The 16,097-nt window shown below is 35.5% G+C and overlaps 1 protein-coding gene across 1 annotated transcript in view; it reads left to right on the top strand.

The window, feature by feature from the left end:
- AFF3 (ALF transcription elongation factor 3) overlaps nucleotides 1-16,097 on the top strand; it is a 539,111-nt gene that overhangs the window by 377,050 nt on the left and 145,964 nt on the right. The window contains exon 11 of the mRNA XM_012787032.3: nucleotides 6,379-6,430. Coding sequence (XP_012642486.2) covers nucleotides 6,379-6,430 — 52 coding nt within the window. The remainder of the gene's footprint in view (nucleotides 1-6,378; nucleotides 6,431-16,097) is intronic.

Raw genomic sequence — 16,097 nt, 5'->3', positions numbered from 1 at the left:
ATCTGCAAAAAAAAATAAAAGCATCCTATCAATGTTGAAACATTTATAGCATTTCACTAAATATTAGGAACAAGACATGGTTCCACTTTTATCCAACATTATACTAGAAATTCTTGTTCAAAGCAGTAAATGAAGAAAAACAAAAAGTATATGTTAGGAGAAAACAAAACTAATTTTTTCAAATTATATTGTCTATATATAAAACTCAAAAGAATCTACTGCTGAATTATTAGGATTAATAAGAAAATTTAGCAAGTTTGCTGTATACACAATCAATTACATTTCCCTACACTAACAACTGAAAAATACGGTTAAAAAATAACTTGTAACATTGCCATAAAAAATATAACTTATGAAGCAATCAGCTTGACAAAATATGTGTTAAAACCTCAGTGGAGAAAATTAACAAACTTAATATGAAAAGAGATTTAAAAGACCTGAATAAATGGAGATGCATAATACCATGTACATGAATTGGAAGATGCAATATTGTAAAGATACAAGTTCTCTCCAAATTGGTCTCTAGATTCAATACAGCTCCAGTCAAATTTCCAACTTTTGTGTATGTGGAAATTAATGAACTGATACTCACATTTATATGATAGAACAAAGGGGTAAGAATAACTAAGTCACTCCTGAAGAAAAACAAGGTCAGGACCTTGCCTTACCAAGATGAAAAATATATGTGTGTTGAAGTTAAGTAATGAAGACAGTAATAGAAAAATTGAGCACTGAAGAGAACAAAGGACCCAGAAACAGATCCACAGATTCATGAAACTAGACTCGTGGCAGAGATGATAATGTAGATATCAGGGAAACAATGGGTTTCTCATGCTACCAGAAAAATTGGTTATCTATGAAATTAACTCCTATCCCATACCATATATAAAAACAAAAAAAAAATCCATGGTGGGAGGGGGGTGGAGGGGATGGGTATATACAAACACTATAAGTGAGATGTGCAACATTTGGGGGATGGTCGCGCTTGAGGCTCTGACTCGGGGAGGCGGAGCATGGGCAGTATACGTAACCTTAACACTTGTACCCCCATAATACGCTAAAATTTAAAAAAAGGAATGAATAAATAAATAAATAATCCAAGTATTTTTAAAAGAGAGATAAACCATATACTTTTAGAAGACGATATAGAACATCTTTCTGATGTTTTTTTGTAAATAAAACACAAAAAGTATCAAATAAAAATATACATAAATTTAAGTACATTAAAATTAAGAACTTATATTAAGGCTAGGCATCATGGATCACACATGTAATCTTAACACTTTGGGAGGCAGAGGCGGGAGGATTGCTTGAGGTCAGCAGTTCAAGACCAACCTGAGTAAGAGTAAGACCCCATCTCTACCAAATAGAAATAAATTAGCTGGACAACTAAAAATATATAGAAAAAATTAGCTGAGCATGGTGGCGCATGCCTGTATTCCCAGCTACTTGGGAGGCTGAGGCAGGAGGATTGCTTGAGCCCAGGAGTTTGAGGTTGCTGTGAGCTAGGCTGACACCACAGCACTCTAGCCAGAGCAACAGAGCAAGACTCTGTCTCCAAAAAAACAACAACAAAAAAGAACTTATATTAATAGTTATCCATAGATAGCAAGAAAAATAAAAAAGCTAACACTGGAAAGAGAGATATATATGTGTATATATGTATATATATATGATTTGTATTGAGATGATAAAATGCTTCTATGAATAAGAAAAAGAAATAATACTAAAAATATTTTTTAAGACATGACACAGAAGAGCAAATACAAAATACCTACCTCGTTAGTACTCAGAGAAATGCAAACACCACAGTGTAGAAATTTCACTCTACATTATTAAATTAGAAAAAATTTTAAAAGTCTGACCGTAACAAATGTTAGTGTGGATGCAGATCAAGGCTCATATACTACCCGAGAGGGTGTTGATTTGGATACCAGTTTAGTATTCCCTGATAAAGTCGGACATATGCAAGCCCAGAACTCCTAATGTGTACAGGAGGAAGGGTGTTCATGAGTGTTTGCAGTTGCATTGTTTATAACAGAACAATCTAAATGCCCATCAGGAGGAGAACAAACAGGAAACTCATGGTATATTTATGCAGTGAGATAGTGCATGGCCGTGAGGACCAACGAGCCAAAGCTACGCGCATCATGATGGCTGAGTTTAAAAATCATAACATTGGGTGACAGAAGTGAATCTCAAAAGAATACCTGCAGTATGGCTCCATTAAAGTTTAAAAACAAGAACTACCAAAGAATAGTTTATTTATTAATGCATACACGGATGGTAAAAAAACTTTCCAGAAAAGAGAATGATTAGCACAAAATTCCCCATTCCTAGTAGCTGGTGGCGAGGGCTGAAAGAGGATGCAAGCTGGGGAGACACTCAGGGACGTTCTGGGTTATTTTTTGGCAATGTTTCATTCCTGGCCTGGAAGGAGTTTTCACAGTTAATTCACTTTAATGTTTTAAAACTATCCATATACATTTTCATATAAACATCTTTATGTACACTAAAACCATGCCCTATTTAACAGGGTTTTTTTAGGAAAAGCGTAGCCTTTACTTGAAACAAACTAAGCTGTGGCAAGATGGAATGTAAGAATGAGAATCCATTTGACATAAACGTCAGGAACATTTGCTCTTACTTCTCTTTAGTGACATTTTCTTCTGTATACATCCGCTCAGACTACTTTGTTCTTTAGTGACTAACATTGATATTGTTGCAATATTGTAAATTTTCACTATTTGTTTATAATTTTTCTAATTGACTTATAGGTAGGTCCAAAAATTAAATTATTAACTAAATTAATATTAATGAAGATGACTCATTAATACTTACAGAATACAAATATTTTAAATTTTGGCAACGTAAAAAAGGACAGGTATAACTGTACAAAGGTGGGTGTGTTTCTGTGTGTGAGGGGGTAAAGGTGGGAGGAAAGGTAAATGGGTCAGTTTCCTCACTTCACATAGTGTGAAAAGAAAGATACTGTCAGAAGTTGATTAATCAAGAAATAGAAGATTTAGATATATTCAAAGTTACAAATACCCACTAGAGGCATTAAAAGCAATAACAGAATTCATAAAAATTGTAAGGGAAGGGGAAGTGGTAGTCTAAGTCTATTAAATACCTTGTTTCTTTCATATGAGAAATCATTAGGCACTGCCTAAAGTTGATACATCGAGAAAGAAAAACCTAAGTATTAAATATATTACCTAGAGTAATGATTAAAGGACTAACTGAATTAAAAACAAAAGCAGGAAAAGTCATTTCCTTTTCAAGTTTTTTTTTTTTTTTTTTTTTTGGATTACTTTTAATACAATTACATGGAGAAATTGCAGTATGGCAAAACTTTCCTCTGCAGCAGAGTTCAGTGTGATGCAGGTTTATTTTGATTCCCTTTAAAAAGAGTTATTTAGTCCATATCCTAATGCTGTTGACTCCAGCAGTACAGTCAGTTTAAGTATTTAAAGGATATGAATTACATATTATTTATCTTTATACTTATCAGAGTACCCAAGATACTGGTCCTCAGTACATTTATTGAATTAGAAAGGTAACTATTGTATTTTTTTTAAGTGGCCTATTGGGGCCAACAGCTGTTTCATATTTTATACTGTATATTCCATCTCAGTGGTGAGTGGACTGTAAACCTCTTTTCCCACTCCAGAAGGGGGTTCTGTATTAGTGACAGATCATCAGAACAGGAGACATATATTGAGCACCTAGTGTATGTTAGGCACTGCAGAAGGCACAGGCAGATGAATATGGAACATCAAATTGAAAATACATGTATAATACTCATTACATATATATACATATACCTTTGCACATACACACACATATATAAACTTCTTCTTGTGGCTTTTTTTTTTTTTTACCTTTTCCTCTCTGTAATTGTATTTCCACATGCAAAAAGAACACACTGCACCCCAGCCAATCTGTTATGTCCAACTTATTAATGGTCAATTCAGGTTCTCTCCTAAAGAGACTAGTGTAGTATCCATCACGAATACAGCTGTCATAAGCAGGATGACCCCAAACAGTCCCATTGGGGGGCTGCAGGGAGACATCTCCTAAGCATCCAACTAAAAAAATCGCTTACTGAGAATGTTCTGGGTCACATTCATCATGCTCCCTGTAGTCCTGATAAAGTGACCTGTGATTCCCAATGGCTTATGCACTTAAACATTTCAAGTTAACTTCAGACATTGCATCACCTAATGTTTTAAGATGTTGTGGGGAATTTTGTGTTTTATTCTTTCTGAAGGGCAATAATAGTTTTAATCCCTATTGTCAATCCTGAGCTTACTTTTCCCCAGAAAGGTTAATTCATTATCAGCACCGGAGTTGCTGAGCAGGCTCACTCTCGGGCTGTTCACCAGTGTCCTGCCTGGCCCCACTGCATCCTTCCTATTTGCCAAACCCGATTCTGTTTTCCCTGTTGCCACGACATAAATGCTGCTAAGAGTAGAGATAATCGGCTGCAGCTTTGTCCCCGTGCTGAAGCCAGCCCATGACACAGGCTGCATTATTGGTCAAGGTAAAACATGTTTATTCAAACATCCAAACGAAGTCTTCGTTTATATTTTCAATTTCCTGTTTTCTGACATAAATCGTTTGGAAATGCTGACTGTTGCCTGCTGCTGTGGGGCCTGCCGTTTTACATGCTTGATTATGACAGGACATGGTGACTACTGGAGGCCGTAGACTGGGGAAGGTAACCAGTGTCACCAAATTAAAGGAGAAAAAAGGGGATCAGTATATTTGAGAAAAATTAAACCTCTCCTTAGTTTCGACTTACCTAATGCAGGTGTTATAACTCTCTATTTTGGGGTTATGGCAGGAATTGTAGTTGCTCAGGGGAAAAATGATTCTGGAAAGTTCTAAATTATTTTCTAGCAGCGAAGCCAGTTTACCGGGCCTTGCATGTCTCCTAAACAAGTACACCACAGACCTGGCCTGGAAGACAAAATATCATGTAAAAGAGTGAGCAAGTGTATTAACTGGCTGCCTTTGCCTTTATTTCACATGGTTGCATATGTTTTGGGGCCCTATCTAGGCAGTGTTTGTTATTAAGGCAGTTAAAATAGATTTTGTGGCTTTTTTTGTTTTTTCCCCTAATATGATTGGTTTTTTGACAAAGTGGCTGTCCCCTGTGGTAGTTCTGGCAGTGTGCAGACACACAGCACAGAGTTGTGTCTGAGATAGATGCATGAACTGTAAATAACTGTGTCTTCTTTTTCTCACAACTGTTTATTTTTATAAGAAGAATGGATGAACGTGTGAAGTTAACTTTTGCGTTCAGTTTGGACAGTATCTTTGGGATGTGTTCATTGTGTGATTGAGGGAGTCATTCCTGAGACTAGGTGACCACAAGCTAATGTCGACAGCTGACAAAAGGGGTTTGGTACAATAAGCCAAGGGGTTCCAGAGACGTCCAGGCCTGACTTGAAAGAGCACAGCAAAGCAGATTGCCACTGCCAGGCCCATTTCTCGCAGCTCACAACCTTCTCTGGGGTTTATTGGCGCTGTACACCATCAGCAGCCACAGCTAGTCATGAATGGCCCTTCTCCTTCCATCCCCAAGCTTCAGAGAAACAGAGAAGCTCCTTACAAAATGAGGCTGCATGGTGCAAACCACTGATTGGCTAGAGGATTAGGAATTATATTACACTTATTGCAAGAGGAATTTGCCCTCGAAAACTGCAAAAAGTGAACTGGTCCCAGGCTCCCCTAACTAAAACTTGTTAAATCCTCCGGTGACCACAGCCCACAGCAACATTTCTTTAACTAGCCTTTCAGGTGTTCAGGAAGGATTTCTGGTTTACATCTTAACTCTGCTTTAACTTGGGGGCCCCAAAAACTGCCACCAAGGCACTCCATGGGGTATAATTTGGAGGGGATCTCATGACCTATGGTGCAACCTCAGCATTTTGTAAAATTCTCTCTTCCAAGTTCTGATTCAGCCCTGCCTGGTTTGGCTTGTGTTAGCAGAAGGGATCAAAGTTCAAAATGCCTTGGATATAGAATGCTAATGGGTTTATTTCCTTACATTTTCTGTAAAGTGAAGTAAAAGGAAACATGTTCCATCTGTAAGATATTCATCTTCTGGCAAGGTCTCCACTCCAAGCCTCTGGTTGTTTGCAAATAGCTCCTTAGTACCTACTCACAGATCTGTGCCTGGGCAATTGCATTGCAAAGAAGAAATTATTTTGCAAATCCGGTTCTCAGATAATAAAAGATACTTTAAAAGCCTCCTGCTACACATTTTGAAAGATTGTTAATAGGAGCATGGAAATATATTTAATCTCTCTTAAATCTTGAAGACTGTAAGATTCACATGTCGGTATTTTTTTCTGCTTCCTTTTTAAGAGAAAGGTGATGCGGAGCCAGAGAGTCCAGACAATGGCACGTCGAATACATCGTAAGTCTCTTTCGTGTTTCTATCAGAGGTGACTGTTCTTTAATATGCCTTATAAAATGAGATAGTGCAAGTATCTTGTAATAGTAATAACAATAATGGAAGGAAGCCCATGGTTCTCTTTTCTCATGATAATGTCTTTTTAAATGCTTTGAGTGCAGATGCATTTTGAGGGTTTTGTGTGTATGCTTTAGCCTAGTAAAAGGAATCTTGAAAAATGCAAATGCTCCTTTTTATAGTAGAAATGTAATGAGATTTAAGGATGTATACTGGAGGGGGAAAGGAGGTAAGCCCTTTAGAATTTGGTTGGAGACTTTCAACACTGTCTTAAGAATTGCAGAACTTTTCGCACTAGATATTCTGTCTCACACACCTGTGAATGAATACAAGTTCCTTTCAGAAGCCTGCCATCTGAGACCTCACCTTTGAATTATATGAAAAATACAATTATAGATATCTCTGGAATCTCAAGAGTATGTTTATTGTTTTTGAATTAACAAAAGTAGTTTCTGAAAGACAAGGAAAAGCTCTTACAAAACGTGTTATTTCTCACACTGCTTTTTTCTTTTTCCTCTCAATATTCCCAAATAAGTTTTTAATTATTAATTTAATGCCAAATGATATACCAGCATTTAAATATAATAATTTATGAACTGAGAAGTAATTTTATTTTAGCTCCATGGGAATCCAGTAACAGGTTTGTTCCTTTAAAAGCTTTGTTCTTATCACATCTGAGGAGTATGTGTCTTCTTATAAGACAGGGTTTGTGAATTTATCTGTATGTGGATAGTACTCTTACTACTAAGCACTTTTGAAGTGCTATTGATTAGAAATCACAGTTTGTGATATAATAATGGGTATCTTATTTTGTCCGAGATCTGTTTCTCAGTCTAGAAAAATCCTTTGGCCAATCGGGATAGCTATATATTATTTCATAACAGATATAATTATATATTTGTGTATCTTAAGATACCCTAAAAATTCTGAAGAGTTCGGTTGTCATGGTTTCTGATTATATAATGAATATGACTAGTCTTAAATGGATAAATTATTACTAATTTTTAATTTTTTGTGTGTGCTGCAAAATATAATGGGAAAAGGGTTTTAATGCCATCTGGAGGCATTATAGAGAACTGAAAGGGTAGAATCATTGAAAAATTCTGCTCTTTTGAGTAACCTTTGAAACTGCATAAGAATTTATGCAACTAGTATATAAGCTGTTTAGGAGTAAGTTATATTTTTATAGATTATTTTATAAAAGTGTTAATTATTGTAGAAATAACAATTTTTCAAATTCTCAACAACAAAAATTATTTTAAAGACTAAGGGAAAAAACAAAATATGTTGGAAAGTTGCTAGCGTCCTGCATTTAATTTTACGTATTTTAAAATCACATTCGGTAGGCATCAGTTTTGTTAAGGCAGTTTGATGTGCCATTAAAGTTTCCCTTTCCTTATGTATTTCTAAAAAGTCCATTTCCTAAAAGAATTGGTTTTCATTACTCAATACCTCATTTCTTGTAACATGTATAAAAATAAATAAGCAGTCTGAAGAATTACCTTTAAACCCTCTGGAGATGTAAGAATAGTGGAAGCTTGGAGCACCACCCTACATTCCTGCCTCTCTCAGCAAAGCAGTTCCTTTGTCATCTGCCTCCTCTGTCCTGCCTCTTAAACTAGAAATAATAGATTGCAAGCATCTCTTTTAGAAGTGGAGCATTTTGAACTTGAAACCTCTCAGAGACCTCTAGCAGTCGTTCTGTTATAATTAGGCACGAGGTGCTGCATGTTGTGAATAGAGAGTGAGACTCTGGATGCCTTAGATTTGTGTCACATTTTACATTCTTATGTGTAGTAACTCATTTGAGCTTTTTTAGGTAGGTAGGGCAGGGACAACATCCCTGTGTTACAGATAAGGAATCTGAGGATCAGAAAGGTCATTCAACTTCAGTGACAAATTAAGACATAAGACTTCTAATTCTTGGCCATTTTCTATACCAAGAGGTGTGGATCTCGAGACAAAGCAAAGCCATGAGTCCGAATCAAGTAGGAAAGCTGGGATTGGAGCATTTGTTAAGTGATAAATGTAGTTTAGTAGGGCTTCCGTGACAAAGTACCACAAACGAGCTAGTGTGTAAGCAACAGAAATGTATTTTCTCACAAGTCTGGAGGCTGGAAGTCCCAGATCAAGGTGTTGGCTGAGTTGGTTCCTTCTGAGGGATGTGAGGGAAGGATGTGTCCCAGGGCTCCCTCCTTGGCTTGTAGATGGTTGTCTTCTCCCTACGTGTCTTCACCTCATCTTCACTCTGTGCGTATTTGTCTCTGTGTCCCTTTTTATAAGGACAGCAGCCATGTTGTATTAGGCCCCACCCTAATGACCTCCTTTTAACTTGAGTTACTTCTGCAAAGACCCTGTCTCCAAATAAGGTCACCTTTGGAGGTGCTGGAGGTTAAGACTTCAACATATGAATTTGGCGGGGAAAACAGTTCGGCCTGTAACATGAAGGGTCAGAGACAATCAGAATGTTTCAGAAGCCAGGTAAACAGTACCAAAGATATACAAATTTCAGAAAATGGAACAAGGAGAGAGAGCCAAAGTAAAGTAGACGAAAAAGTATGGGCTCCACGAGAGCTAAAGAGGTGAAACAGAGCAAAGAAGACGGGAGATAATAAACACAGGCACTGGGAAAGGGACCTCTTTTATATTCATGGCACGGTGGGACAGACCTGTCTTCAGCAATGCCTATACATTCCTCTGTCTATATAACTCTACGACCCTGAGTTGTTTAAAGCCATTATATTGGCTTAAATTGTAGTATAAAGTTGGGAGTCTCCAGACAGAAGAACTTATTTCCTAAAGAAGCATCTTTCCTCCCTGACCTCCTTTACAAACAAGAGATTAATTATGATTGGTTTTAGACAGTTACTGCCTGGTAGGAAGGAGTAGTCTGGACAACACCTAAGGATCCCTTCAGGGTGTATTATTTAATGATCCCATGAATATTCAGGAAGATGAAAGAAAGAATTTAATCTTTACACGTACACACATGTGAAAACATAAAATATCTGTGACAGAGTTCCAGTTATGTTCATGTTAATGATGGAAGAGCTTATATTGGGCTAACTCTTCTGCAGATAGCTATTATAAACTCTGTAGAAAATACTTAAAAAAAAAAAAAACTATTTGTATTCTAACTACAAGAAGGCAGAAAATGTAGGAAATTTGATCCTGGAAAGAAGGGCACTGGACTGGGTGAGAACTGCATTTATATAGCTTCTGCCCTGAGAACACACCCAGTCCATGAAGAACAGCTAGAACTCAGCGAGAAATCCACAGGTGTAATGGCCTGAGGTGGCAAAGGGTGAAGTTCAGGGTTGCCAGAGTGGTTGGGAATTAAGGGAATAAATCCCAGAAAGGAGGCAGCCATAGAGAAGAGAACCTCTGGTTCTGTATATAAATTCCCATCAATCTTTAATCGCTAAACTACATATCTGTGGGGAATATGCCAATGGAGGCCAGTGGAAAACAATAACTAGAAACTGAAAAGGCTGAGCAGAGATTTCAACTTCTGCCTACTGCCTATAGGTAACTGACCATAGAGTTTGGAGTTTGAATCCCACCTAAGTTAGAGGGGCTTGGTAAACACCTCAGGTTTCCTGTCAAAATAGCAGAGGAGCTATGCTTTCAGAGTAAAGGAGTCATAATTTAAAAAAAAAGGCAAAACCAACACAGAACCTCCCTAACAAAGTGTAACACAAAGCATCCACAAGTTCAAGCTAAATCAGCTAAAAATTTAATTGCCCGATAGAACAAAAAAATCAATACTGCTTAAGGAAGAAAACAGTCTGTAATTTCTATAAAATAGCATCCACAATGTTCATATCTAATTAAAAATTAAGGGATATGTGAATAGGAAAATGTGATCCACAGTCAAGAGAAAATGTAGCCAGTGTAATAGACCCTAGGGTGACCTAGATATTGGAATTTTCAGTTAAGATTTTTAAAGCAGCCGTTATGTCCAGGAATATAAAGAAAAACATGGTCCTCATGACTGAAAAGAAGGGAAATCTCAGCTGGGAAATGGAAACTATTAAGTAGAACTGTATGAAAATTCTGGAACTGAAAAGATTAATATTTGAAATGAAAAATTCACGAGATGGTGTTAAATGAAGAGTAGAAATAACAAAATAAAGGATCAGTAAACTTAAACTTAGATCAGTAAGAATTTATTCAACATGAAAGATAGAATAAGGACAGAATAAAAACAATGAATGGCATCTTGGTGAATTATGGGATAAGATCAAGCAGTCTAATACACATGCATTAGAGTACCAGAGGAGAGGAGAAAGAAAATAACCACCACCACCCCAAAATTTGAAGAAATAATAGCTGAAAACCTCCCAAACTTGGTGAAAACACTAAATTACAAATCCAAGAGGCTAAGCAAACCCTAAGCAGGATAAATACAAATAAAACGACACCTTGGGACATAGTGGAAAACTAAAGATAAAGAGAAAATCTTGAAGGTAGCCAGAGAAAAATGACATATTACATGTAGGGGAACAGAATACAATTAACTAAAGCATTCCCATCATAAACACAGAGGCTACAATACAATGTAAAAACATCTTTTAAGTGCTAAAAGGCCAAAAGAGAAAAATAAAGAACTATCAAACCAGAATTCCAAATGAGCAAAAATATCCTTCAAAACTGATGGTAAAATAAAGACATTTTTGGATATACAAAATCTGAGAGAATTCATGTAGGCCTTCACTACAGTGAACTGACAAAGGAAATTTTTCAGGCTGAAGGGTAATAAGATCAGACGGAAGCTCAGACCTACAAGAAGAAAATATTTACAGGAAATAAGTATATGGGTAAATGTGAAAAATTGCTAATGTAAGTAATAAAAGATTGTTTTGTGGAACTTGTGATGTATGCAGATATAAAATATATGACCAAATAGCACAAGGGATAAGGGAGGGCAGATGGAATTACATAGCTACAAGGTTTTTACATTTTATATGAAATGGTACAATATTTTAAATATATTAGTGATAAGATAAGAGTGCACAGTGTAATGCCCAGAGGAACCTCTAAAAACAAATACCAAAAAGCAGCGGAACTGAAAAGTCATCAGAGGAATTATTATAAAATAAAATACCAAAAAATTAGATTAACACAGAAGATGGCAGGAAAGAAAGAACAGAAGGTATCAATGGAAAACAAATAGAAAAACAGTAAGCCTGAACCTAGCCATATTAATAATTGTATTAAATGTAAATGGACTGTCGTAGTCTGCTTACTGTTGTTATCACAGAATGCCTGAGACTGCATAGTTTAAAAGAAAAGAGGTTTATTTAACTCTGGTTCTTCAGGCTATCCCAGAAACATGATGCCAGCATCTGCTCGCCTTCTCATGAGGGCTTTTGTGCTGCATCAGAACATAGTGAAGGTCAAAAACAAAGCAGGCATGTTGGAAGAGGGAAACCAGAGGGACATCTTGGATTTATAACAACCCACTCTAACAGGAAGTGGTTCATCCCCTCTAGAACTAATCCATTCTCACAGGAGAGAGAGCTCACTCACCCCCAGGGAGGGCATTAGTCTATTCATGAGGGGTCCACCGCCATGAACCAAACACCTCCCACTAGGCCCCATCTCCCACTACCACTGTGTCAGGGATCAAATTTCAACATGAGATTGAGTGGAAACAAAACATATCCAAACCATAGCATGGACTTGAAAATTCCTATTAAAAGGAAAATGTTATCAGACTGGCTATAAAATCAAGACCACCTATTGTCTAAAAGATACACTTTTTAAATATAACAACACAAATAGGTTGAGGCCAAAAGATGGAAAAGATAAACTGTATAAAAAAGCATAAGAAAGCTGATGTGAGTATATTAACCCTACCAAATAGACTTAAAGGCAAAGAATATTACAAGAGATAAAAAGGGGCATTTTATAATGCTAAAAAGATCAGTTAATGAGGAAGACATAATAATCATAAATATGTATATATTTACTAACAGATCTTCAAATACATGAAACAAGAACTGATAAGACTACAGTTATAATTAGAGATTTTAACATCTCTTTCTTCAGCAATTAGTAGAAAAATTAAAATATTAGGAGGTATATAAAATATTTAAACAACTTCATCAGCCACTTTGACCTAATTGACATTTATAGAACACTATACACAACAAGTACAAGACACAGAATCTTTCAAATGCACATGAAGTATTCACAAAGGTAGATTTTTTTGTGAATAATATAAAAGGAGTGTCAGTAAATTTTGTAGAATGACAATTTTACAGAGTATGTTCTATGATTATAATATAATTACATTGAAAGTCAATAGCAATAAAATATCTAGAAAATCCCTAATATTGGAAATTAAAATAACACTTCTAAATAGTCTTTCAGTTAAAGAATAAATCATAAGTAATTAGGAAGTAATTTTGACTGAATGAAAATGAAAGTATAATTTATGAAAATTTGTAGGATTCACTAAAACAATAATCACCACAAAAGGAAATTTATAGCTTTACATGCTTATATTAGAAAAGTACAAAGTTTAACTTTAGTAAATGATATATCTACTTTAAGAAGCCAGAAAAAGAAAAGTCAATTAAACTCAAGATAATTAGGAAGGAGTACACAATAAAGATAGGAACAGAGATTAACAAAAGAGAAAATTAATAAAATCAGAATTTGGTTCTTTTAAAGGATTAATGAAATTAACAAAACACTGGCAAGACTGACTGATCAAGGAAAAAAAACACAAATGGCCAACATCAACAATGAAAGAGGGGACATCATTGTATATCCTGTAGATATTTAAACAATAAGTAGATACTATAAACTACTTTCTGCCGATTAATTTGACAACTCAATGGAAATAATCAGTTTCCTTGAAAAATGGAATTTATCATAATTACCACAAAATGAATAGAAAATCTGAATGACCCTATTGCTATTAAATAAATTGAATTCATAATCAGGTCTCTTCCACAAAGAGAATTCCTTCAGGGCCAGATAGTTTCACTGGTAAATTCTATCAGAACTTTAAATAACAAATGTTTATATCAATGGAACACCAATGAGTAAACTAACAGTCTTGCACAAACTCTCAGAAAACAGGAAGAAAAGCTACCCAATTCATTGTATAAGGCCAGTGTAATCCTGATACCAAAAGCTGACATAAACCTTGTAAGAAAAGAAAATTATAATCCAGTATCCCATGTTTGCATAAACACTGATGTCAAAGCTCTTAACAGAATATTAGCATATCTAATCTAGTGATATGTGAAAAAGATGTAATTCATTATGACTAAGTAGGATTTATCACATGGTTGGTTTAACATTAGAAAATCAATTAATGTAATCCCCCATACTAATAGAATGAAGTAGAAAAACCATATGGTCATCTAAGTAGATGCAGAGAAAGCATTTGGCAAAATGCACCACCCATTCATGATTTTCAAAGAAAAAAAATAGAAGGAAATTTTAATGTAATAATGGGCTTCTATCAAAAAAAAAAACAAAAACAAAAAAACTTGCTAACATCATATTAATTGTTGAAACTCCAAACACTTTCCTCCTGAGATCAGGAATATAGCAATGATGTCTACTCTTATTGCTATTCAACATTCTATTGGAGTTCTAGTTAGTGCAATAAGGCAAGGAAAAGAAATAAGAGACATAAAGATTGAAAAGAATGATTGTTTACAGAAAAAGTCCTAAGAACCTAAGGACTACTACTAAACAATTACTAGAATCAGTAAGTAAATTATCAAGGTCAATATCCAAAAATCTATTGTGTTCCTCTGTATTAACAATAAGTAATTGGAAAATAATATTTAAAAGGCAATTCCATTTATAATGACATAAAAACATAAAATACTTAATAAATTTAGCAAAAGACATATAAGACCTGTACAAATGAAAACTATTAATACAAAGCATTGATGAGAGAAATTTAAGACCTAACTAACTAGAGAGATCTTTATGAATTGGAAGACTTGATAGTGTTAATAATTCAGTTTTTTTCATACTGACCTATAGATTGAACACAATCTTGATCAAAAAAGGTCAGCAGGACATTTTTTTAGAAAATGGTCTTACAGGTTGATTCTAAAATTTTTATGGATAAGCAAAGGACCTACGTAGCCAAAACAATCTCAAGGAATAAGCATGGCTTAATATTACCTGATTTCAATACTTACTATAAAACTAAAGTAATTTAAGATAGTGTGGCATTGATATAGGTACAGACAAATAAATCAATGGAACAAAACGAGAGTCAAGAGACAGACTCATGCACATAGGGTCAATTGATTTTCCTCAAAGGCACCAAAGCCATTCAGTCAGGAAAGCCAAGTCTCTTCAACAAATGGTGCCAGAACAATCACTGGGGAAAATATGAATTTCACACCACATGCAATTGAGATGGATCATCAATATAAAAGCTAAAGCAACAGAGTTTCTAGAGAAAAACATAGAACAATATTTTAACAACCTGGCAATAGGCAACAATTTCTTACAGGGGCCACAAAACCATGCAGCAATAAAGTTCTAATGAATTGGACTTCGTCAAGATTAAAAATATCTCATCAAAATGAAAAGGCAAGCCACAAACTAGGGAAATATATTTGCAATGCATATACCCAACAAGTAATTTGGAGTGACTTGATAGAAGGTTCTATATCTTAATTTGAGCTATTTAACAAGGATGTATATATTTATCCAAAACTCACTGAATTTTACACTTAAGACCTGTGCATTTCACTGTACATAAATTTTACCTCAACGAAAAATAAGAAATAAAAAATAGATAAAGGATAAAAATATTTATGTGACAGCTTTTCTACCTAATGATAATAACAGTTAACCTATTTTGAGCACTTACCTTGACGAGTTATAACTCCTGGTACTTGACTGGTTTTATCCCCTGTGGCCCTTACAATAATCCAGTAATGCTCCCATTTTACAAGCCAAAAGAGGCTAATTAATATCCCTACATTTAGATAGCTTAGTGTGGCAAAGGCAGGATCTGAACCCAAGATTCGGATCCTGGAAGCCAAGCTCTTAACCACTGTCTCATTCTGCTGCTATTGCAGAGCTCTTGTATGGTTCCTCAGCAGACAGTAACTATCCCAGGAAGACCGAGTGGTTAAGGTAATGCCTGAAGAGGAGGATAGGCCAACTAAATTGTCATCTGTAATAGAAAGATTCTAGGAATAAATGAAGATTTCCAAAATTCTGTGAAGGCCACAGTTTGGCACGATCACGGTGCTTGCTTAATCACCCAGATTTGCCCACCACTGAAAAATCCACTCTTGAGTCAAAGGTCAGTCATAAGGGCATCCCAAGAGCATGCCCTTCCACGTTTGTAGATGGCCCTCAACTGAACAAATTAACTCTAGCCTTAAAGCATAAATGAAGATTTAAAATGATCCTTATAAATTAAATAGGATTAAACACAAAGTATTAAACTCCTAGGAGAAAAAAATAAAATGAGGTAGAAGGAAAATGGCCCATCCATGTGTTTATATTATGCAGTAATGAAAATTATTATAAGCTCAGACAAAATTAGAGTGACCCACAAAATGTTCCTTCTTCAAAAGTGAATACAGGCCGGGCGCGGTGGCTCACGCCT

Source organism: Microcebus murinus, chromosome 3 (genome assembly GCF_040939455.1).
Source record: "Microcebus murinus isolate Inina chromosome 3, M.murinus_Inina_mat1.0, whole genome shotgun sequence".
NCBI lineage: Eukaryota > Metazoa > Chordata > Mammalia > Primates > Cheirogaleidae > Microcebus > Microcebus murinus.
This window is presented reverse-complemented; position numbering and strand designations above follow the sequence as displayed.